The sequence below is a fragment of the Furipterus horrens genome, unplaced genomic scaffold (assembly GCF_987537825.1).
Source record: "Furipterus horrens unplaced genomic scaffold, mFurHor1.1.pri manual_scaffold_6, whole genome shotgun sequence".
In the NCBI taxonomy this organism is placed as follows: domain Eukaryota; kingdom Metazoa; phylum Chordata; class Mammalia; order Chiroptera; family Furipteridae; genus Furipterus; species Furipterus horrens.
The window spans coordinates 33361116-33386371 of record NW_028327176.1 but is presented as its reverse complement, the minus strand read 5'-3'; the positions used below and the strand labels follow the sequence as shown (position 1 = coordinate 33386371).

General features: G+C 34.8%; 1 protein-coding gene across 4 annotated transcripts in view; it reads left to right on the top strand.

Moving 5' to 3' along the window:
• NRXN1 (neurexin 1) overlaps positions 1–25256 on the top strand; it is a 624294-nt gene that overhangs the window by 24288 nt on the left and 574750 nt on the right. For all 4 annotated transcript variants that reach the window (XM_090281275.1, XM_090281274.1, XM_090281273.1 and 1 more), the window contains exon 4: positions 20015–20137. In XM_090281275.1, the coding sequence (XP_090137401.1) occupies positions 20015–20137 (123 nt within the window). The remainder of the gene's footprint in view (positions 1–20014; positions 20138–25256) is intronic.

The window sequence follows — 25256 nt, the reverse complement described above, 5'->3', positions numbered from 1 at the left end:
GTTGTAAAAATTCATTTTGAAATATGTCCAGTTGAAGATTTAACCACTGAAGTTCCTACCTCTAAATGTCAAAATAGGTGACCAATATTTTTTAACATGAGGTATAAATGCCTGTATAGGCCTTTAGATAAGGGAAGTAGCATTTATATTTTGCCAGACCTTAGTCTCCAGTAGCTCTCTTCATGACCACATTCAGAGAAAATACTGTGAGTCTTTTTTCCTTCCCTTACGAGTAGTTTCTTTTCTCTTAATTCAAATACAGAAAAAACTTGTAGTCCCTTTAATTTTGAGAGTTAGTATTGAATCCTTAAATTCAACCAGTTTTACATAGGGAAATGTGTTTTTTCAAATGATATATATACAGAAAATTACTTATCTAAAGAAGTTTGTCTCATTCATTAAAAATATTTACATGATGAATTTTTACATCCTAATCATATATCTGCCAAAATAACTAAAACCCTTCAAATCTGTGATATGCATGCCAAATGACAAGTCAGAAAGATGCATGGACTGAGTCTTATTTGGTTGTAGACTGGAGTACCTGAAAGAACATAAGGACTGTGATTTTATTTTGAGTTGTAGCTTTATCTTAAGAGTAAATGTATTTTATTTCTTTACATAAATATTTAGATTGTTTTTTTCCAGGTTTTGCTGACCACATGAAGGAATCTCCTCATTAGCTATTTCAATAAAATGGTTCTAACAATCTTCTAAACTTGTAGTCATAATCAGTAAAAAAAAAAAAAAAATTTGTATCCTTGGAAAATGTTGAATGTGAGCTGCTGGAATCTGCACCCGAAACACGGACTGTGTTTTCAAGTGGCCGTCCTCTGAGGAGCAGATGATAACCTTAAACTCACAAAATGAAAACCATTATCTAATGAAATATATACTATTATGAACACTGTGCTTCCTATAACTCAGATTTGTCTTCAAGTATTTTAATATTCATTTAAAAGTAGCAAAAATGTGGGTCTTTCTAATCATAGCAATGAAAAGGTAACTGAATCATGACTTCAGCAAAATTAAATTGGTAAACTACCATGTAAAGCATTAAAAATCATCTCAAACAGAATAGCTCCTAAAATAATCTGTCAGACTCCCACGCAAATATCAATAGAATTTTTCAAGCATACAACTCTTCTCAAACCCCATTTCTTCTTCTCTTCCACACTTTCTGAAAAGGAGCATAGACTTTGCAGGTCTAACATCATGGTCCAGTTTGCCTTCAGCTCGGGGGCACAGATGCAGACAAATTGGCAACTCACAAAGTAGTTGCCAAGGCCAGGTTTGAGCCTTAACACAGCTATAGATGTTCTTGATTCCTCCTGAGTCTCTCAGAAAGCCCATGTGAGAAAAAAATATTTCTTCTTAGACTTCTGTATGTACTCTTACAATAGCATGGATTTTTAAATTTACAAAATCTAATTATGTAAACTATAGTAGTTGATGGGAACTAACCCAATGAAATGAACATCTGTGGTCCCCAGCTACATCTATGAATGTTTGAAATATGTGCTTATAGTCTACTGTACACCGTTTGACTTAGAAGAGTCCGATGTTAAGCAGTCACTTTTTTTCCTCTCTCAATATTACAGAGATGATTAGCTTTAGGGGCAAAAACTTGCTGGTTAGTAGAATTTTCCCCCTTTTAAGGGGGGTGTGTTACATTTAAGTCATTTTAATTGAGTGAATGGTTGTGAGCTTTTGGTGCTTACCTGGGATGGGACTGCACATGCCTTCAGCTGACAGCAGCACTGGAAGGAGCATTCAAAGATCAGGTCACCTTTTTATTTCTTTTACCTTTGCTTTATTTGGGGAATCATGGGCAGGTTTAACAAGAACCCTAAAGTTCTACTAAGAATTCATGTTGTTACTCAACTTTGAGGAGTGGGAAGAATTTACATATCTAATAATGCAAATCTAATTCACAGAGATTAAGTAAGCAGAGATTCCCTTCCCCCCTGGAGTTCATTTTCTACCCCATAAAAAAAAAAAAAAAAAAAAAAACTTCTATCACAGTATAACTTGTAGCTTAATAATTTATTACATTTATGCCCTTTAAGTTAAGTGTGTATGAAACTGAGATGAATGTATGTTTATTAAATCACAGCCGTATACCACCACCATCACTATAATTTATACCATACCTAAGATAACAACTGTATTGTGATATTAATGTGAAATACCTTAATTGATGTCTTCTAAGAAAATTCCCACTGGAAATATATAAACTATAATATAAAAGATTATCTTGCATTGAGAATTACTTTAAATGATTAAGTTTTAATGAAAACCTTCCCCCATTTATCTATACTTAACTCAGAATTGCTTTGTTTCCTAGAGTGGTGCCTTCTTTCCTCGTCTCCACCCTGTCTCCACCCTATCCCTCCAATCCCCCAGTTTACATCAAATGTTACCTGATATGCAGAAGAAGTGATACATAATATCAGACTGTCCAATCTGTGCTATCGAAGAATAGGTAGTAGGTGAGGAGGAAAGGTCTAGCTGTATGTATTAGACCAGTGTGACGATATAAGATGTTTCTTTTTCAACCCTTCATGTGTCAGTAGTTTAGATGTCGTGGACAGACTACGGCACAGCCTTTTGTTAAGGTTCTTTTGAGAAAGGGCAAATTTGAATTCCAAAGACCATCTCTGTCAGAGTCTTTGTTGCCAAGATTTCCCCCCTAATAGGAAGCACTGTCAAGAAGTTTTAAATGGAAAAAGATAACTTGTTTCCATTTAAAAATCAAAAGCTTATTTTTTTTATGTGTAAAGAGGGTGCTTTTTAAAAAAGAACTATCTCTGTGAATAGTGGCCATGTCATTGTCAAAATGCATGCTTTTATCTTTCAGATTACAAATGGAATGTCCCTGCACACAGTTCCAGGCCAATCTCAGTTCTTTGGTGTCTATTAGTTTATATCACTGCTAAAATATATTTGATATCTGAAAATTGGAATTAGATTGAAGTCAGTGCTTACAGATTTGTGGACTAGATGGGGAGCAGAGAGATGTATTTTATAGGGTTCCCCATTCTCCTCTATCCAGGATAAGAATAGAGGGACAAATTGCTCTTGCCTCCTCAATCAACTTCAATGTGGAAAACAACAATCTGCCGTCATGAAGTAAATTTATATGGAAGGTGCTAAAAGAACCAGCATCTTTTAATGTAGAAAATTTCCACTGGACAGTGAGGAGTACTTCAATAAAAGTAGATGGGAAAGGCCTGTAAGTCACATTCTTTTAACATAAAGAGAAAAAATTATTTGAATGAACAAAACAAGACATGTTGTATTTTATAGAAATGTATGGTAACACAAACTGTTTGTTAAGAAATTATTACCAAGAAAATCCAAGTCACAGTGAATAACTGCTTTTGTGACCAACACATTAATTATTTGCATGAAAAGGTGAGTGTTTGATAGTCTGTTGCCTACTCCATAATATTAATTGCTTCCATAAGTCTTTTAAAGACTACAAAGAGTGCAAAAGAAATGTTCTATTTCTTATAAAATTCTCAAATGCTTTAATAGGATCTGTACTGACCATTGTACATAACCTGATGTCTTGGTCACTCTAAGATAGCATGACCATGACAGTCTCAATCTGATGCCCAAAACTCCCAACAATAAATCCAAACTGATCAGGCTATGCGTTTATATTTTTCTGAAAATTTAGTCTTTATAGTGGTATATTGCATGTTTCAATAGTTCCATTTTTTCTCTCCTTTTTCTAATAACTTCTACAATTATTAGTGCTATAATCTTTGAAGGTTTAAATGCATTGAGTATTTGAAAACTAAACTTGCTCCAATCAGCTATAGGTGAGTCCTAATTATCATATAAATAGCTACTTTAAATTTATAGTGGATGCAAGGGAAGATTTTGTTTTGATAGCTTTTTTCTTTTCTTTTTTGTTTTGTCTTTTCAAATCAATGACATAATTTAGAGAGTTTATTTACTGCCCACAGGAAGGCTTGAATCCACTTCTGCATCCATATGAAAATGGACTTTAGCAAACTCATGATCTCTAATGCTTGTTTTGCTTGGTTGCATTATTTTTGGCTCCCTTATGCCTTTACACATGTCTCTTTTTCTTCTTTCCTGCTCTTTCTTCCTGCCAAGATTTACTCTTCCTCCTTCTCCATTGCCAATATTATTTTCTCCTGTTCTCTTTTCTTCTATTTTCTTACAAGAATAAAAACTCCCTGGAGTTGAGTTTATTGGGCAGATCTTCCAACTATTTTTAACCTCTTACAGAAAATAAGATGCAGAGACAATAAAATTGCAGATGACATTAATGTGGACAGTGTCAAGGGTTGGAGTTTAACTCCTTTTCTTTTCAGTTCTGTGTTTAAGTATTGGAGGGAAATGTACTTAACCTCACTTTTAACTGGGATAGACTGAAGAAATGCTCTGAGTAGTATGTTATTGGAAAATGTACTATGATGGATGTCTAGAGTGGATAATAAGATCTTTGCATTATCATTTTATTACCAGAGAGAAAAGAGCAACTGGATATTAGTTCTCACCAATTTGTTATGTAGATAAAAATGGAAAGCAATAAAAGATTGCAAAAGGTCAACCAGTGGCACTTAAGCCATATTAGATTGCCTTGATCAGGCTGCCACTTGGCAGGCTACTTAAAAAGATAAGAGAAAATTTCTGGGGGTTGGCCCTTGTTAACATGAAGCAAATGTTCAGTTCAGAGCTGCTGCCCAGTATCTAAGAGCAGAGAACTGTGAAGGGAGTCTTCTGCCTCTGCTCCCACACATCAGTCAGTCACTTCATTTGTAGAGTTCTGTCACTCACGGCCCCTCAGTGACTGGCGCAGGTTTATCTGCCTAGGATATGATTGCTGTGTTTTGTGTCTTTGTTATTGTCTTTCTTGTTTTTGTTTACTTAAGCTGAAAGTTTATATTAAGAAAAGGAAAGGCGATTTATAAATAATGATTTTTAGGAAGTATCTCAGATGAATTGCATATAAAATATATAGACCAGATATTTCTGGTGAATATCAAATAGCTAAAACAGGCAAAGAGAATTGGCACATGACAATGAGTCTTTAGAAAAACATCAAAATTGGAATGAAATTTAAGGGAAGTCCAGGTTCATTATCCACATTTAAAATTGTTGAGAAGTATAGAGAAAAGTGCAGTTTTTCCTTGCTCATTTAAATGGCTACATAGATTGGGCAAATCATAATATGAGGGTTTGATAAGTAGAAGACTTGGATCTATTTTAGTGAATAATTCATCTGTTCATTGCTTATATGCAAATATAAAATGCTGCAGTGTTTTAGAAGATTACTCTTTTGTGCAGGTTAAGAATTCATCTTGAAATCAGGCTTAATTATTAATTTTTCACTAAAGCACTTTCTTATTGCTATTGCAAAGTGCTGTGCTCACAGTAAAGCAAAATTCAAGGTTCGTGTTGACCCAGTTCATACAATTTGCCCTTCATTATTGAAAGTTGGCGATACAACAATGGCCTTGGTAGATATTGTCAGAAAAACCTACAAAGTTTCAGAAGAAATATTTTGAACTTGATACTCCCTTGATTTCTGTGAAAAGGAATATTTATTTCACACAACCAAATGTCATCAAATGTAAAAGACCACAGCCTGTTGGTTAGATGTTTTTGTTTGTTGTTTTATTAGAAAAAGCTGGTTTCTAAACATCTGCTACTTTCCTCATAGTCTTGAGTTTCTTCTTCTTTGTTCATTCACTTTTTGGTAGGGAGGTAACACTGCTTATAGTTTCTACCTTTTTCATGTCCTCTGCTTACCCCTGGTGTCTCCTTCTTCATGATAGCTCTTCACTGCTTTTTCCTGTGCACATCTTTTGGTTTTTTGTTGCTGCTATACTAACTATTGACTTTCTATATGTTCTGCATTCAAACTCTCCTAGACAGAGAATCAGTGGACTCATTACTTATCCTTAGTCTGTTGAGCAGAAATTTCAAATCATGCCACCTCATAAGCCATCGATTGGATTTTAGCTCTCGGGACTAATGACCATGGGTGACCCTAGCAGCTATAATTGCAGCAGGGAGAGCACATAATATACTTCCCTCAAGGTGTGTAGTAGCAGCATGCTTCCTAGACAAGCATCTTTCCTCTAAGTTGTCTGATTAAAAATGTTTTTACATTAGCTTTAAAACACTAATATGGATTGCAATTTCTTCAGCATATTAGTGGCTAACATATGGTCTGTAAGTCAAGCAGGCCAGTCTCTTTAAATCGGGGGGAGGGGGGGTGCAGGGAATCATCAAACAATTTGGAAATTGAAATGTTCAATGTGATCAGAGCTCTTGTCCATTTCTTTCACTTGTTACCAATGGGAGCAAAGAGCAAGATGCCTAAGAAGAACACTAGGAAAACTTGTTTCCCCCAAAGGTCAAGTGATTAATTCTAAGCGTATTTAAGTTACTGTTATCTTTATTGTACTTGGATTATTTGTTGTTTTCTGTTCTTTGAATGTGTCATTCATATACTTATGAGAATTCTTCACCCCGCCATTACCCTTCCCAGGTGATCAGTCTAAACATAGACTTGAATATTTCATGCATAGTACTATTGAAATAACTTTCAAAGTTAATTGTCTTTTTCTACAGATGATTATTATAATTAAATTTTCTTTGGAAATGTAGCATTTAAAGTAGAGTTTATCCAATTTTTTTTTAAATTCACATGTGAAGAATGTAGGTAGCTCATGAAATTTATTTATTAAATTGTCAGGTACATGGAAAAATCAGCCAATTTTGGAAATCAGGAAATTTCCAATGTAAACAATTATGTACTACTAGGAAATCTGGATAATTCTGAAATGTTTACATTTCACTATGTGCAAAAGAGATAGTTTATGCATGTGAAAACTAAAACCTAAATAGTATAGAACTAACACATTATAATGGCATGACAGAATTGCTGGTACAAATTTTTATACATTATGAAAGTGTCCAGTAAAATAAATTTAAAAATAAGTTATTTAATAAGTTGTACAAATATTTCCTTAAAATACATACATATTTATTTAGTAGTGTTGAAATAGATAGACAAAGATGGATGTAGAACATGATAATGATTCAATAACATGAACAATAACAAAAATAATAATAATCACAAATAAAAATTCTGAAAATGATATTGTAGATGATGAGATTCCTAAAGTGTTTTAATTGATCCTTCATTTATAAATTAAATTATTTTATCTGAAGACTTAGTTCAGTAAATCAGCTGAGAAAATTTACCTTGTCAAAAATAATATTTTGGTAACTGATCAATTACTTAAACGCCTCCACTAAGTACAATTAGTTTAGCTAATAAGCAGTGAAGAAATAACCAGTGAAGAAATAATCAGGAATTTCCATTTTTTGTTATAATTCTAAAATTTATAAAGAGTAGAGTAGCAAAATTGCTTTTTTATAATGTTTCTTTAAAATGTTTATAGAACCTGAAAATGAGATTGTGGGTAATTTTTAATTCCTGTTTTGTTGTTGTTGATGTTGTTGTTCATCATCTATACATTTTAAATTTTCTACAATAACTTTTCCTCTATTCAACAATTTAAAATAAGCAATCAAAAGTGAATAAAGGCAAATGCTCTGTTAAGATATAGTTGAAACCAAACCCACCATTATTTAGGACAATCAAGGCCTGTACTACTTTATCTATTTGTATTATATGTACATTTCTAATGTACATTTAAATAGGGGACTAAATTTCCCACTGATTTTAACCTACAAAGGAGTCAGAATGAGTCTATTTTAAAGCAAAATTTGGCTCCTAATTAATGTAATATTCATTATTCAGAAGCTAGAGGAAACAGGAAATATACAAAAGTAGCTGCCATTTCAGTCCTCAGAGAAAATAGTAATATCTTACATGCTCTTATAGCATGTACTTTACATATTACATACTTAATATATAACACATTGTGTAATATGTGTTTCTTTAAAATTATAGGGTCATGGTGTGCAAATATTTTGCAACATGTGTTTTTATTTTAACAACATATTGCAAACATATGTCTAGCATGTGACAATAACATGTAGGTCCAGGTGAGTGAGCCAGTTGAATAAAGATAAAATAGGGAGGAAGGGTATATGTATAAATGTAAGTTCTATCATAATTCATCAATGATCTCAGAGCAGTCAAACAACTGTTTGGAAACACCTGTAAGCAAGATCTTGAGAAATAAACCAGACTGGAATACTCATAAATAAAAAGACACTTCTAGGTGTGTTGGTCTAAGTTAATATTGTCTACCATTAGCCGCTAAGTGGAAATCTAACATAATTTTTCCATAGGAAGATGAACCGGGAAAACCATAACTTATTACTTCAAGAAGTTGGTAGACCAGTTCCAAGGAAACTCCAAGCCTGGCTCCTCGGATTAACCGAGTTAATTTGGCATAAGATTTAATTGCTAATACCCACTGACATAGCTGGAAAAGCACCTTCATAGAATACTTCCTGGTTAGTAAAGCAAGCCATTTCTTTCAGAAGACTTTGATTCAAAGACAACTTTAAACAAAGAAGTGACATCTATATTTTTCCAATTACTAAAATAGATGGTCAAAAAGAATCATAGCACTCAAGTTAGTTATCAGCCTCATAAACTAATGATAAAATAAACCAATTTCGTTAGCACTGTTATTACAATATTAAAATGCAACATAAAGGAGAATTTCATTGCTTGGAAAAATGTTACCATTCTAATTTTTACATGATGGATGAATAAATTGTCATGTATTATTAGTTCATAGCATTCTCTGGGGCAGTCACTAATGAAAGAAAGAAAAAAGATCAAAACACATGTGATGCTACAGTTCAGTCATTCTAAGGTCAAAATATTCCTTATAGCCCTTAGAATGTGTTTTCTTTAAAAAAAAATAGGTTCATAATGTATACAACAAAAATGAGAAATAGATTTTCAGGCATTATAATGATTTCTCAGTGAAAAAATAAAAGGAAGAGAACAGATAAACTTAACAAAACCAGAGCTTAGATTTATTTTTTTCTAATATATTTATTTTGCGGGAAGGACAACTGAATTTTACAAATTCAGTCTTACAAGTAATGATATTTAGATGCACTTACATTAACAAAGATATGGAAATCAAAACACCAATTAAGCCATTGCTTCTTGAACTATACAAACATATTTTTAAGCCTTTTTATGTAAAGAAATTCTATAACTGTTACAATAGTGTATTCAGGTGGTAAGTGATATATTTAATTAAATAATTTTGTCTTTGTGACTATAATTATAGCTTTGTTTATGAAATATCAGATACAATATTTGTAAATTCCAAATGCTCATTACCTGTATACTTTTTTCTTTCTCATTCAGATAGCTTGGCATTGGGTTTTGCATAAGATATGTTTAAATAAGTATCAGCATAAATTAATATATTTTTTCTTTTCATGTTACACTAACTTTTAATATGTTTTCAGCTTATAACATTTACTTAAAAGCACATGGACTATTTAGTAATTAATTTTATACCTGCAAGCTATCTATTATGTGACAAGCATTTCTTGGAAATGAACTTTTTTCCTTAAAATAAAGTCACAGTCCAAATTTTTTCTTTCATTATGTAAGGTTATTTTACATGTTTTCCTAAACTTGCCAGTCAAGCTAGATTAGTTTTAGAGAGTTATTTTAAAACATTCTTGTAACAATATATTTATATAATTTGTGTTCATTTTACTGTGTTGTAAATATAATTATATTCTTAAAAGGTAAATTTTATTTCTTAAAATGTATGTTTTTCACATTTAAAATTATTTATGTCAGAGATATTTATCCTGCTCTGTCATAAATGGGCACAATCAATGTTAACGCTATAGAGGCTAACTGTTTCTTAGTAGAAGATTTAAATCTTGTTTATTTATTTGCCTTGAGGGATGATATTTAGCTAACTATAGAGCAGGAGGTGAGGCAGCTACATATATGGAAATTTATGGGGTAAGTTAGGAAAATGACAGAGGAGTCTCTATGGAATGTTTCTTGCAGCTCTCGAAGGTCAAACCCTTTTGGAGGCAAGATTCATGTTTTCTTATAATTAAATACTCATTAAGACCTGAATCTCCCCAATTCTAAGCCAACTGCTTACTTTGCATTTGGAAGTTACTGACTGCTAGCCTTAGGTCATTTTGCTCTCAAGAAACTCAACACATCCTTAAATTTGTTTTCAAGGGAACTGAGTGAAAAAGCTATCCAAATAATTTGCCAGATAACTGAGTAAGTTACCCAAGTTCTCCATCTGTAAGACTAACCAGATTCCACGCTGCCAAATATGAAAACAAAGGATGAAGCATTCCATTTATTGACACTTCTTTGTGAATGTAGACGTTAAAAGTTAATGGAATTACTTTTTATTAACTATTTGGGTTAAACATCAAGAGTTTTTTTCATCTTCCATAAATATAATCTAAACAAATTCTAAACAAATATACCCAATCAACAACTATTTGGTAAATGGCTATTATATTCAAGGCACTGAACTATAGGGCATAGAATATTTTCTATGAGGTTTTATTATCATTACTATGACTGAGGGCTTACCACATTTCAGGAAATATTTTAAACGATTAAAATGCATAAAATTTATATTATAAAATATTTCTATTATTAGCTTATTTTACAGATAAGAGTATTTGAGGCACCAATCACTTAGTTTGCCCAAGGTCACACAGCTAGTAATTTGTAGAAACTGGATAAAAACCCAGACAATCTGTTAGTCCAGAACACATGCACTGGACCAACATATACATAATTTAGAAAGTTAAAAAAAGGAAATATTTAAATAACAATTCAAGCAAAACAAATATAGTATAATGAATTACTATATGACTCCTTCATTTCTCCAATAGATTTTAAAAGTTTATCAAATGTCTTTCCACTTTTGAAAACCATACATATCCAAGCTTACTGTCATGACTTCATATTATTTGCTCAAAATACTTTTTAATTAGAAAGGGGCATTTCTAATATTTTTTAGCATACAGAAATTTGTCTGTCCTTAAGACTCTATTAATGTCTCTTTGCTTGTACAGAAAAGGCAAATAGCTCTTTAAAAGCCATTCTGAATGGTTCTCAAGGATGTATCTATAGCTTAACTGAGGAGAGCTGAGGATGGATAAGAGAAGAGGGAGGAGTTACCTGGCTGGCCAGGTAGTTCAGCTTCAAGGTTGTTAGGGTGATTGGTCTGTCACCAAGCCCAAGTCATGATTAGCGCTAGGCTCAGCCAGCAAGACAGCTCCGAGACAGCTTCTCTGATGCGCCAATGGCCTAGTCAGTAAGTGCAGCCACTAGGAGGAAGGTGACTCAGGTGTTACCTGTTACACGGAAAAATGCCGGGTTTTGCCTACAGCCTTGTTTTCACTTTCTTGAATACAGAACTAATTAAAGGAAACTAAAAATAAATGAGCACATAACTTATAAGCCTAATTAGGGCTGGCTTCAACACTGTGCAACTTGTGTGGTCAGCCAGAACCTCATGCTTAGAAGGGCCTGAGCTTAAATGAAGGCTCTGATGTCACTGTTCTGAAATCCTTTATTTCATTTCACACTGGGCTCTCAAATTATGCAGTCGGTCCTGCCCCCCCCTAATGTTAGTGACTAGAAAAAGGAGAATCTGGTAGTGTCATTTACATGTGTCTAATTTTAATTTGTAATTAAATGTTTCAGTTCATTAGCTAAAAATTGAGATAAAATAGAAATATTTAGTTACTCTCCACTTTTTTTTTTTTTTAAAGCAGAGGTGATAAATTTTTTTAAGGTAATTGTTTTAAAACTGAAAACTAATGATAGACCGCAGGTGTCATAATTACCACTGAGAAGTAAGACCTCTTGTCATTCACAGGTAGGAAGTGTTGCTGCCAGGAACCATGACTCAGGCATTAGGCAGGGGTGGCTTTTGCTGCTATTTCTCCTGGCTTTTCTCTCCTTCCATTATTGTCACAATGACAGGCTTGTTTCCAGCTTCCCAGGGGAGGCCATTGTGCTCAACATCTGCTGTCAATAAAACTTCTCAGTGCCAGGGAAGTTTATACAGATACAGGTAAACCTAATTTTACACACACACACACACACACACACACACTCCACTGTAATAAATGCCATGATTCTAAATTTGCAGAACAGGAAAGGTGACCAGATTTTAGAAGTGGAGGGACTTTGCAATTGGCTTATGTCATTTAAAACCTTCTAAATTGCTTTTAGTTGTTGTTGTTGTTACTGTTGTTTTACAGATAAGAAAACTCAGACTAAGCCCAGTAAAATAATTAGACTACATGAGCATAACTAAGTTTATATTTGATTTAATGGCAACACTGAATCTAAAACTCAGGTCTCCTGACTCTTTTCTTGAATATCTTTCCATTACTTCTTTAGACTCAGTGTAAGTGTTTATGAGAAAGGGAAACTTGAATTGTCTATTTATATATGTGTATCTTACAGAGGCCTGAAAACTACAACCCACATGCTGACTATCTGTTTAAATAAGTACTTTTATTGAAACAAAGACCACACATTTGTTTACGTATAGTCTATAGCTGCTTATGCACTACAATAGCAAGGCTGGTAATTGCAAAGCCAAATATATTTATGTTTTGACCCCTGATTATTAGCACATTGAGAACCGAAGCTGGGAGATTCCCAATGCTGAGTTCGGTGTTGGGCACAAAGTAATTGTTTTACTAAATTAATAGGACATGGGTGTCACATAACCCAGAATGAGTAAGAGTAGTTAAATGGGATAAACAGCAGACATGATACGGACCTTCCATTTTAAAATTTCATAATTTTAAGATGCTATGGCACTATAATGTGTAACTCAGTTATTGGGTGTTATAGGCAGTCTAATGATCTAAAGAACATTGAACCATCATGTATAAATATAGAATTAATTTATATGTATAAGGCAATGCTAGGTTTTTTTTTTTTTTTTTTTTTTTTAAATATATAACATAGCTATGGAAACTAGAATCCGCTTTCACATGATGTTCATCTTTACTCCGGTAACTATGACTAAAAGGACACAACTTCTTTTTAATAAAATGGAGATCATAGATGGGTCATTTCTAGAAGGCAAACTAAATGGATCCTGACCTGCCTATCATCTGTGCAGGATGGCAGGTTATGGCTTTGTGGAAGCACCCATCAAAATCCTCATGCTCAGTCAGTGGTTTAATGTAGAGCACGCAGACTAACCCCTCACATAACTACACAGAGTTATGAATAAGAAATTACTTACATGTGATATTTAAAGCAATAGAAAGGACGTTCAGAACCAATTGGTTTGAATTATACTAAGAGACAAAGCACTTGATACACATGGCCCATTTATGTATTTAACATCTTTAAAATACAACAGTAGAGGGAGATAGTACCAAAAGGCCATGTAATGACTTTCAGCTTTGTGACTCATAGTCTAACTAAAAATCAAAAGATAATTGGTACAGATTTGATTTTATCAAACTACATCTATCTTTCAGTTCCAGAAACAGTTATCATTTTAGTCCACTAGACATCTTTGACCACATTGATTCACAGATTTCTTAGCTTTGTTTCAGTCCTCTCTGTTCCTCTTTACTATTTTTTTCCACATTCAAAACCCAGTATAAGTAGTTCACAAGACATGTGCATACAAAGCTTTCTTCCAAAAAAGGATCCAAAATTAGTAGTATATGCATCTTGTCATATGTAATTTTGGTTCCAATTATACATATGTGTATATAAATAAAATTTGTTCCATAATTTGAAAATGAATTTAAAATACATTTTCAAACAAACCTGAAATTGGTAAATAAAGGCTTTTTAAATCTTTTTGGATATATATATATATATATATGTGTGTGTGTGTGTGTGTGTGTGTGTGTGTGTGTATACCTCCCATCAAGTTATCTGTAAAATGAGATAGTTTGATTATTGGTACATCCCTTGGGAAATACTCTTTTCTTCACTAAATAAGTTCACTTATTAATTTATGCAAATTACAAAAGTAATTTTGAATAATTGGGAAGGTAACCCAATATACAAAAAGTATTTTTTTTAAAGAAAAGAATCAAGTTGCTACAATTATGTGCACATCCTAAATCTTGGTTTCCTCATGGATAGAAATAAAGAAAGGCAATCTGTTTCATAACTCACATACTGTAAGAGGAAATGACCTACAAAATCTTCAGGAGAGTCTATGAATTTGGACTATGTAATTAAGAGTATGTTGAGAATGTAGGCAAGAGGGCAGATAAGGTAGACAGACAAAAACGGTAGCTTTGAATACCTCCAGACCTTGTTATACATAATAAGTGATGTTCTGGTAAATAGGTTTTTAATTCGTAAACTACCAACAATTTTTGTAAATCACATCTAATTTTAAAGGCAAAGGGTTACGTGCAAAAGCTATTTCTAAAAGCCTCTGCTGGGATTTTCTGAAAAGAAAATCATCCTTTTTCTAAGGAGATAAGTGAGCCCCCTGGAGAGCTGTGTGGAATCCAGGAGCTCTGGGTGGTGCTGGGGCCCAGTCAGCCAGCTTGCTTTATTAACAGCGGGCAACTCTTCCTTCATATGGTCTTTCTATTTCTTAAGCAAGATTACAGGGGATGGAGGATTCCACTGCTTTAAAAAGAGTAATAAAACCACTGGCCCCATTTATCTCTTGCATTTTCACATTGTGCAACTCTATTTGTTCTGAGTAAGGGAAACTTAGACAGACACTCGGTCAGAGTCTCTAACACTTCCCAGTCAGACCTGATTATTTGAACAGGGAAAATAATTTACCATAGCTAAGAGAAAAGGTTCCTTAAAGATGATGTCATTATTTCACCACACAACCTTCTGATCAGTGATTTTGTTTTCTAAGTGATCCTGTCCATAAAGCAGAGACATATTGCGGTGCACAGAAAGGTGTATTTCCTGCTCCTGCCTGATAATTTATTGATTATTTGTTGCTGTATTCTATGAGGTATACCAAAAGGTATTGAAATTTGACTATATAAATTAATATATTTTTTAGAATATTTTGATATTTTCCTACTGGTTTCATTTGAAGTTAGTAATATGTCAAAAATAATTCTCCTTAAAGTTCTCTCTGCTCTCTGCCAATCCATGTCAAAACAAAAATAAAATTAACAATAATAAAAATAATAACATTGAACATTTTTATAAATTTAGAGAACTTCACCTTAACAGTGCACTCTTTCGGGTAGCCATAAGATGGGAAAATAGTTCAGAGTAGTTCTGGTCCCTCCAAGAATGACAACTTAAAGTTGGCTATAGGATAGTATCTGTTCTTTTTCAGCATTCTCATTTTACTATATATATATATGTGAGACACAGGGGAAAAAAATGACTGACTTACAGTGACAAAGGTGATGACAGACAGGGCAATCTGCTCCTATCGTGAAAATGGAGATGAAAAGTAATTAGCAAATGTGGTTACTAATCTGGCCAAAAAACAGCTATCATCTTTTAAGTGTATCTTAGTGGTAAACATCAATGCTCTGTAAGAGAAATAGATTTCAAAGAAGAATTTGTCTGGCTTACTGGTAATCTTTCACTCCCTGTCATCCCTTTCTCTCTGTCCTATGCCCCAAGTTGGGCTTCTCTCCAGTCCTTCTTAGGGGTAAAATCTTAGAGTCACCTGGAATTCACGAATGGGTTAGTTTTAAAAAGACAACTTGAACTAGATTGAAAAAATCTGAAATTTTATTGTGTCTACTTCTATCTGTAGTTAATAAATTTTAGTTATAGTCACCAGAAAATCCAGTGACTATGACTGACCAGAGAACAGTTATACTGTGGCTTCAACTTTTGAAAAGATTCACGCATTTACTAAAATCTATTTATTCTTGCTTGGTTTTCTACTTTGATGCAGTTCAAAGAGCAGTCATGGACCAAACCATAGACTCAGATCCAGATGATCTTTGAAAAGTTCACTTCAGTTCAATATAACATAATGGGCAGTAGATTGACAGTGTGGATACCTGGACTCCACAGTTAAATAGCTGTGACCATAGGAGCATCATCTAACCACTTTGCACTTCAGGTTTTTTGTTTGTAGATGGCTCAGTGAATTTCTGTACCTCTCATTACTCTTTTACTCTAAATTTAAAAAAAAATGACGTTAGTCTATAGAGCTGAATTTTTATTCAGTCTGGTAAATATTACCTATGGAGCATTCAGTTGCATTATACTTTTACTATCTGCATATTATATGGGGGACTGTGGGAAAGACTATGGAATGCAGAAGGAAAATCTCAAGATCAATCTTAATTTCACTTCTTACTGCCTCTGAGACATAATAATTTACTCAGCCTTTCTAAATCAGCTTTTTAAACTCAAAAATGGAAAAAACAATTTTCTATGACTTAAATAATAGATCATGATAAGAATCAAGTGTAAAATTACATATAAGTTGTAACTCCCTTCAAAACACATGGAATAATTATATTTAAAATAGAAATAATGCTATAAATGTTCCTTAAATCATTAAAATATTGCTCACTATCTTAGTCCTCTTGGCCTCCTATAACAAAATACCATGGCCTGGCTAGCTTAAAACACAGATATTTATCTTTTCATAGTTCCAGAAGCTTACAAGTCCAAGATCAAGGTGCTGGCAGGTTTGGTTCTTGGTGAGAGTGCTCATCCGGGCTTGCAAATGGCTCCTTTCTCTATGTATCCTTGCATGGTGGAGAGAAAGAACTCCAACGTCTCTTTCTCTTCTTATAGATGCACTGATTTCATCATGGGGGTTCCTCGCTTAAATTGAATTACCTCACAAAGGCTCCACCCCTTAATACCATCACATTAGGGGTTAGCACGTCAATATTTGAATACTTGGTCCATAACACTGGGAGAAAGATATTACTACCAGTGAGACATGTTTTGATATCCCCAAAGGAAAAAGAAATCTCAAAAGGAATTCAGATGATTAAAATGGCTTTAGTGACTATAATTTTGCCATTCAAATCTAGGTAAGAGGGCAAATGACTCTCAATCTCAAAATGTTAAAACTTTAGCACCTTTCTTTACCAATTCCATGTGTTGTTGTTTTCTTTTCTTTTCCTTCTTTTTTTTTTTTTTTTAATGTCTGAGAATGTGAGAGCTCAAAGGCACTGAAAAGATCAGCTAGACCATCTCCTCACTTTATAAGTGGGGGTGTTAAAACTGCCAGAAGCTGAACCTTTTAGCAGATTACCTATTATGAATGGATCATGCCCCAAATTGATGGCCTTTCTTTATAGCATGCCTTTAATACCAGCCATTTTAGCATTCCTAGGTGGAAGTACAGTGTATTAATTAGGGCTATTCTTCCACCATGACTTATACAGAGGGTATGTAACATTTCCCATGATAGTCATCATTCTGTAGTGCAAGCTGGAAGTCATGACAAGGAGCAAATTGTCTACCCTCTTCATTCAGATGTAGGGAAACCAAAATCTTAAGTTGCTAGACAAAGGTCACATAGCTGGGACGCAGAATAATTCAAGGGAAAGTAAGCAGACTTTGAATAGGTCAATCTAGACTGGAAGACTTTTCCATCACATTTTAGCTGCATGACCTTGGGATGAGTAGCTTTAGTTTTCTAGGCTTTCAGTTCCACATCTGTAAAATTATAATAATGTAAAGATGAAGTAAGTTAACAGATAAAGTGCCTAGAACATAATAAGCATTTTCCACCCATCCTAATTTTGTTCTTAATAGCAGATCAAAAACCAGCAAACACAGTTCTTACCTCCCTGTCCAATGCACTCTTTATTACACTTCATGCTGCATACATAATGTTTTTTTGAACTGAGAATATTAAGTGCATTTTTAAAAGCCTTGTCTTCCAAAATCAATCTTCATGTTTTTAATAATGCAAGAAAGGAGATTGAAGTTGGCCCACAGAGATTTTTATGAACCAAGGGTTATTTTTAATTGGATTTTGTTCCTGTTGTTATGGAAATAGTTGTTTCATAGATTAAGCATTATGACTTGACTGCAAGATCAAGCCCAGAATGGGGTATAAGGATGATATCACCCTTATACTTTTTTCCTTCACAAAACACTTTTAAAATTAAGAGAAGGAGTGAAGCTGCTTCAAAAGCACACATTTCTAAGGGGGGAAAAAAGATCTCCGCTATAAAAATAGCTTTAAAATGATTTATTCTCTTTTCAAAAATCAAAACTAAGAATGACCCTGGCTACCAGTAGGATGCTAAGATTCTGTGAAGTCATTAAACACTTCTTTCTTCACTATTGAAACTAGAAAGAGTTCCTTTGATCCTGGAGCTTGCTTTCAACGTTTGGTCTCAAAGCATTTTTGCACTTTGTGCACTAGCAGGCTTTCTCTAGTCATTTAGTCATGAATCTCTTAAAACTGTTCTACCAGGATGAATTTAACTTTCCTAAAGCAGCAATAAGAGATGATTTCTTATCTTCATAATGGCCCTATTTGAAGACATGAGACAGTTCAATCCTGCAAAATTTAGCTTATGTCACTGGCTCATTTTAAGCTCCAGAGAAACCCTAACCAAGGAATACAGAACCATATCAGTAACATCCTAGGAGAGAAAGCAGGGAGCTGGGTGAATAGTCTCTGGCACTGGAAGCAAACAATGAATGATCTCTTGTTGGACTGACTCCTGAGGTTTCTTCAACATGGTTCCTCTTTTGTCTCTTTTCTTCTCCTTGGCCTTTTGGCATGTCTCCGTGCTCCTTGGACATTGATTGGGTTTGTTGATAGAAGTTAGCTGAAGAAATTGTGAAGCAAATCCTGATCCTGAATTAGCTGAAAGTTATTAGCTCAACGATGTCATGTATTTCATTATTTTAATGTACTAGTAAATTCCAGTACTTAAAAAACTGAACTCCATCACCAAATAATATATCTTTTAAAACTTTTCATTATTTTTCTCAGTGAATCATAATGTCAGATTAGTAGAAATGCTTATTTTCCTATAAGTTTTCTAGTTATACTAAAAAGCTGTTTTCCCTTGCTTTGTTTGTAAGTGGAAGAGGGACATTTGTCTCTGTCCTTTCAATGATTTTATACAATTTTCTGAGATAATCTGTCCTTAGCCAATTTAAATCCATTTATCAACAGAATTTAAACCACCAGGGATTCACTGGTAGTTACTTTCTTGGTCACTCTTCTTGCCCTCTTTCTTTTGGTCCTTACCCAGGAATCCCTACCCTCTACTGCTGTTTAATAACACTTTTTTCCTTTTCCTACTTAGTACTTGGCCATTTCTTGGCTGTGACTTCTGTTTTCTTCCTTTTTTTGAAAGAGTCAATACTTTTATCTACACGCATTTTCTCTGCCTCCCCTGGAGTTAGTTTTTAGATACAACATTTCATAAATTTAAGAACTTAGTGAACATTGGAGATACATGAAGTCAGAGTGAAGAGCCGCCCTCACACAATATAGTACCCAGAGCAGCCTCCTCTCCAGAGTCCAGCCAGGGGCCACTCAGTGACAACAGTTAGCTAATGACCTAAAGTCAGATCTCTCCTAAAGTCAGAGGTTACATGATTGTTAATTGCTACATTAGAAAGAAAGTGATAACTGCAAAAACCGGGGAACTTCTTAAGGGGTAAAAGTGTGTGTAAATATGGGAGGCTTCCCAGTGCTGTATTGACTGTGCCTATTTATGACAACAGGTTCATTCACCTGTCTTAGATCAATGCATAACGTTAACGATGCTCCAAGTGTCACACCAAACTGTCCGTTAACTTGTCATTTTCCTTGCTTGCTATGACTCTAATGGGTTTGAAAATCGATCCAGCCAATCTCCTCTCTTCTCTTCCTTTCCCTTCCCTTCCCTTCTCTTCCCATCCCTTCTCTTCTCTTCTTCTCTCTTTTCTCTCCTCTCACATTTCTTTTTCTCTTCTCTCTCCTCCGTCTCCCTAGCTTTCCCCCTTTCTTTGTCTCTTTCTCTCACTCTCTGTGAGGCTCATTTGCTTGACTGATTCTGAGTGTCCATAATGACTGTTTGGCATATTCTACAGGCAAAGGTCCCGAGACCCTTTTTGCTGGCTATAACCTCAATGATAATGAATGGCACACAGTGCGTGTGGTTCGTCGAGGAAAAAGTTTAAAGTTAACAGTGGATGACCAACAAGCCATGACAGGTAAACCTCACTGTCCCCATCACCCTCTCTTTTTCTGATGCTTTAGACTTTCCCGTTGCTTGCAGGTGATTTTGCTGGGTCACAGGGTAGCTCTATTCTTAATTTTTTGAAGAACCTCCATACCGTTTTCCATAGTGGCTACACCAATTTACATTTGCACCAGCAGTGGATGAGAGTTCCTTTTTTCTCCATAACCTCTCCAACACTTGATATTACTTGACTTGTTGATGATAGCCATTCTAACAAGTGTGAGATGCTATCTCATTGTAATTTTGATATGCATTTCTCCCTATTAACTAGTAAAGTTGAGCACCTTTTTGGCATCTGTTGGCCATTTGCATGCCTTCTTGGGAGAAGTATCTGTTCAGGTCCTCTTCTCATTTTTAATTGGATTGTTTCTGCGTTCGTGTTGAGTTGTATGAGTTCTTTAACTGTTTTGGATATTAACCCTTTACTGGAGTGACTGTTTGCAAATATCTTCTCCCATTTGGTTGCCTTTTTGTTTTGTTGGCAGTTTATATTGCTATGCAGCTTTTTAGTTTGCTCTAGTCCCATTCATTTATTTTTGCCCTTACTTCCCTTGCCTTTGGGGTCAAATTTATACAATCTCCTTTAAGACCAAGGTCCATAATTTAGTACCTATTTTTCAGAAACAATATTATTTAATAAGCAGCATGTTAAGCGTTTGTCTTTTTCTCTCAAATGAGCAACTCTTTCATATCATGTTTTTATTTAATAATTCAAGAAGAAGATATAGTCATAAAATATTTTAATTTTGTGGCTTGATAAGTACCTTAGTGTCTCACAAAAATATTGAAGTCATTGTTTGAATGCCAATTTCTGTTCAGTTTCTTTGTTCTAATATATTTTGGTGATGAACAGCAGCAAGTCATCTCGGAGCTCAGTCTTCTTATCTGGAGTGGGGAGAGTAGGTGGAGAAGTGGCAAGAACTGAGGGAAACTTTTTTTTTTTTTTTTTTTTTTTTTTTGCAGTTACCAATGAAGATTTTTATTGAAGCTTAAAGTCAAAAATAATTTTAGTTAAGAAAAATAAAGTGCTATATAAACTCTAATATATAGTTATCTTAACTTAGATGTATCGAAACAGGAATTCTTGATTCTCTAAATGGTGATATGTGCAAAATGGAGCTTAAAGGAGTCTTTCACATACCAACTGAATAAAATAATCTGCTGACCACAATCTGTCATTTTCTCTTACTATGAGGGTTTTTGGGAGAATCTGTGCTATTTTAAAAGTGTAACTTGCTGCTGTTCATCACCAACATATATGTGGGGGAAAACCAAAAAGGAATTTATTTATAAAAATTGTGTATTTATTCTTATATGTTTATACTTCAGCCACCTTCAAAGTGCTCTCCATTTGATGCAATACACGTATTGAGACATTTTTTCCACTGCTCATAACAGTTATTGAACTCATCAATTTTGATGCCTCTTAGTGATTCTGACATTTTTTTTTTGTTTGTTTCGCCTCTTTGACATCAGCAAAATGGTTCCCTGTGAATACTTTTTTCACCTGGGAAAACAAAAAGACATCACTTGGGGTGAGATCAAGTGAATAGGGAGAGTGAGGCATGGGGATCATGCAATTTTGGGTCAAAAACTACTGAACATCCAGCACAGTGTGGACAGGTGCACTCCTGAATCACCCATCATGACCATCATGAAATGGGCAAAACACATTGAAAGAGTCTTCAAAAAAAAAAAAATTCACTGAAGCCAAATGCAGCGTCTCACAACAGTGCCAGCTAGTACACTGATACAGATGGGTTCCTGGAACACTCACCTAGCAGGGGAAGCCTGTACTACAAGGGGCCTGCTTTCCAAAAGAAAATTCTTGGTTTGGGGGGTCCTCCCTCATGTAAGAAACAAAGAAACTGATAAATATGCTAGAATTTTGTCAGGTGAACTGCTTTTTCCTTGCAAGCTATAATAGATCATTTTTATAATTTACCACCATTGATTAAACTTTAAGGATGTCACATTCAATCCCTGGTTTGCAGATTCCTAACTAAGGTAAGCCATATAAAAATCCACTCCAGAGAACATAGGGGAACCCAATGAAAGAAGAATTGGTAGGCCTTTACTCTCTCTGCTGAAAATAACTTCCAGCACATAACCTGCTGGTATCTTAACAACATTTTTTCTTCTTAAGAGAACATTTTTATGTTAATTATCTTAGTACAAGGCAAAGATGGTCCTTACTCAATGGATAAATGTCTGTTTTACATTCATCCAAGGGGAGTTTCCATAATCAGATCAGTCAATTCCCTCACTGGAAATATCGTGTATGACATTTTAACTTTTGAGAGAATTATTCCTGTGTCGAAATGAAGCAACCTGCCAGCTCATAGATCTCTTAATATTTTATTTCATTAGTTCTTACTGGCTTTTCAAAATTTGTTTTCTACATGTGAGTTCAACTTTGTTTCAGAATCATCTGAAGAGCTTTAAAAGGACCAATTCTTAGCCTGATATCACAGAAGTCTGGGGGAGCACAGTGGTTTTTTTTTTTTTTTTTTTTTTTCCCTTAAAAATCTCTTTAGAGGACTCTCATGCAGCTGGTCCATGGATTCTCACTGAGAAACCACTGCTATGATATTATTCTCTGAAGAAGAAAATCAACCAGAGAACCATAAGCAGAAGCCTTTATTCAAAAATGCTAAGCATGAAAAGGCTCTGAAGGACCTGTGTGAACCTAGGAAAGGAAGGAAGGATCTTCACAGACCTTTGACCAAAGTGAAAGCTGAAGTTCAGTTAGTTTTTGTCAGGGGCAGTTCTAGGAAGATGAATGGTTTGGACCATTTGGATTTTGTCAATATGGGTAGAAATGAGCAGTTAAGGTCTAAGTGGTTTATGTTCCCTTGAAATGTCATTATTACCATAACTGAGGAAAGAACCTAAGTGTGTTTTTTGTTTGTTAGATTGTTTAAATTACAAGAACATAGCTGCTTCTGTTCTAAGTGGGACAAAAGGTCTTTGTTGACTGACCCCTGCAGCCCAGGAGCAGTGGCCCAGCCTCTCTATGTTTACCTCACTGATTCTATCCAAATTCCCGAATCTCACCAAAGAGCAGGATGCTGGTACTCAATCCACCTAAATCCCACCAACTGGGCAGTGGTAACCTCCTCATTGTCTTAGTCCTCAAATACATTCTGTTCTCTTCTTTCTCCTTTTTGGAACACCTTGAAAATTGGGCCTTAATGAAAAATTGGAAAAGTCATTGTCTTCCAGCAGCTCCACTTTCTGACAAGAAAAAGCCTTTGAGGCAAAGTACTGGACTTAGTTAGTTTCTTAGAACTGAAGGAAAAGCAAAATATAAATTATCATTTTAGTAAATTAGCCTGCCATTTACTCTTTCTCAAAATTGCCAAGACCTTGGAGCAGAAATTAGATTCTACCCTCTGCTCTGTAGGAGTTGACCTTTTTTTTTTTTTCTTTAACTGTTGTGGGAACCAACATCCTCTTTCTCAAAGTATAAATACAATATGGGAATACAAGCCAAGTCAACATTGATGATTCACCTAAATTATGCATTTTTCTCCGTATACTCTGTTCCACTTCTTTCTTTCCCCCGGCTCCCAGCATCTTGCTGCTCAGAGCTAAAGACATTTTTTCCCCATATTAATATACCTTTACTTGGTGAGTTGTCATCAGGGTGATTTGTAGGATGATGTTTTGTCAAAGATCTCATGAAAGCCAACAAGTCATAATAATAATAAAAAAAATCAGCCTCAATTTATATTACTAGAAATGGTTTCTAAAGATAGCAATGGAAACTTGCCATTGAGGCTTAAAGTTTGGGATGAAATTTTTTTTCAAACTCTCTAGTGGCCACTTGAAGCTACCTGTGAATCAGGAAAACAATAGGGATTTCTCATTAGGTTTTACAAAAAATCAGAAATCATTGAACAGGAAAACTTTAACAGAAAGCACTAGAGACTCCATGCAAAATCCTGCATTTGACCACATCTCTAAGTTTATATATCTACAAAATATATGAGGTCCCTAAGTGGGGAGGCCTTGGGTTTCAACTTATCACTTAGTCTGTTGAAACTCTGGAATTGTGTGTTTTGTATGTGTGCTTATGTTAGTGTATGTGCCCTGGACTGAAAATTTTGACCATGTAGGCTGGGAGCCTGGTGTCATCGTTTCCCTCCTTTCCATCATTCTCAACATCGTTAGTAAATCCTGCAGGTTGCATCTGCACAATTATCGTATTTTGTACTTTTTTTTTTTTCATTTGTGCTATAACCACCCTAGTCCAAACCATCTCCAATCTATTGTACCCAAATGCACACACATGCACACATGCATGCACACAACGTACATGAGCATACACACTGACTCATGGCTTCCACTTGTCTAAAACCCTTCAATAGCTCCTAATATAATCAGGAGGCACTGGAATAGCTGTACCCTGACTCTCCTTCCCATCTGATGTGAGCCACTAACCTCACTTACTCATGGCTCTCTAGCCACTTTCTAGCTCTTTTGCTTCTGAGAGCCTTTGTTTGTCTCCCCTTCTTGGAATCAGTTTCTCCTGTTCCTAGAATGGGTTTCTCTTTTTTTCCAGCCCCTGTTGCCCATGGCTTTAACTTCTTAATCCTTTAAATTTAAGTTAAATATCAACTCAAGTGCCCCCCCCCCCACCGGCATACTATTTACCAACACAACACCCTGTTCATCAAATTCCTAACATTTTTCTGAATGTTGTCATTACGTATTTATTTTTTTACATTGTTTTGTCTGGCTCCTTCCAATGGGCCATTGTTCTGTGAAAACAGGATCCACATCTACTCCTCTGACCACCATTTTTTAACTTACCTGACACATACCTATATCACACACTCAGTAACTTTAGGTGAATTAACAAGTCAGTGTAAGGCCGGTGGGTTATTTTGTTCTGCAGCAGCTATTTAACCCAATTCTGGGAAAGGCTGAACGTGAAGTAGCTGATCTTGCCATCAGTTTAGGTAAAAAGATTTTATTTAGATACTGAGATTTTTGTGCGAACACACCATCCAGATGAGTTTTTTTTGTTTTTTTTTTTAAATCAGAAATTATCATCAATATTCTATATGCTGGACACTTTGATC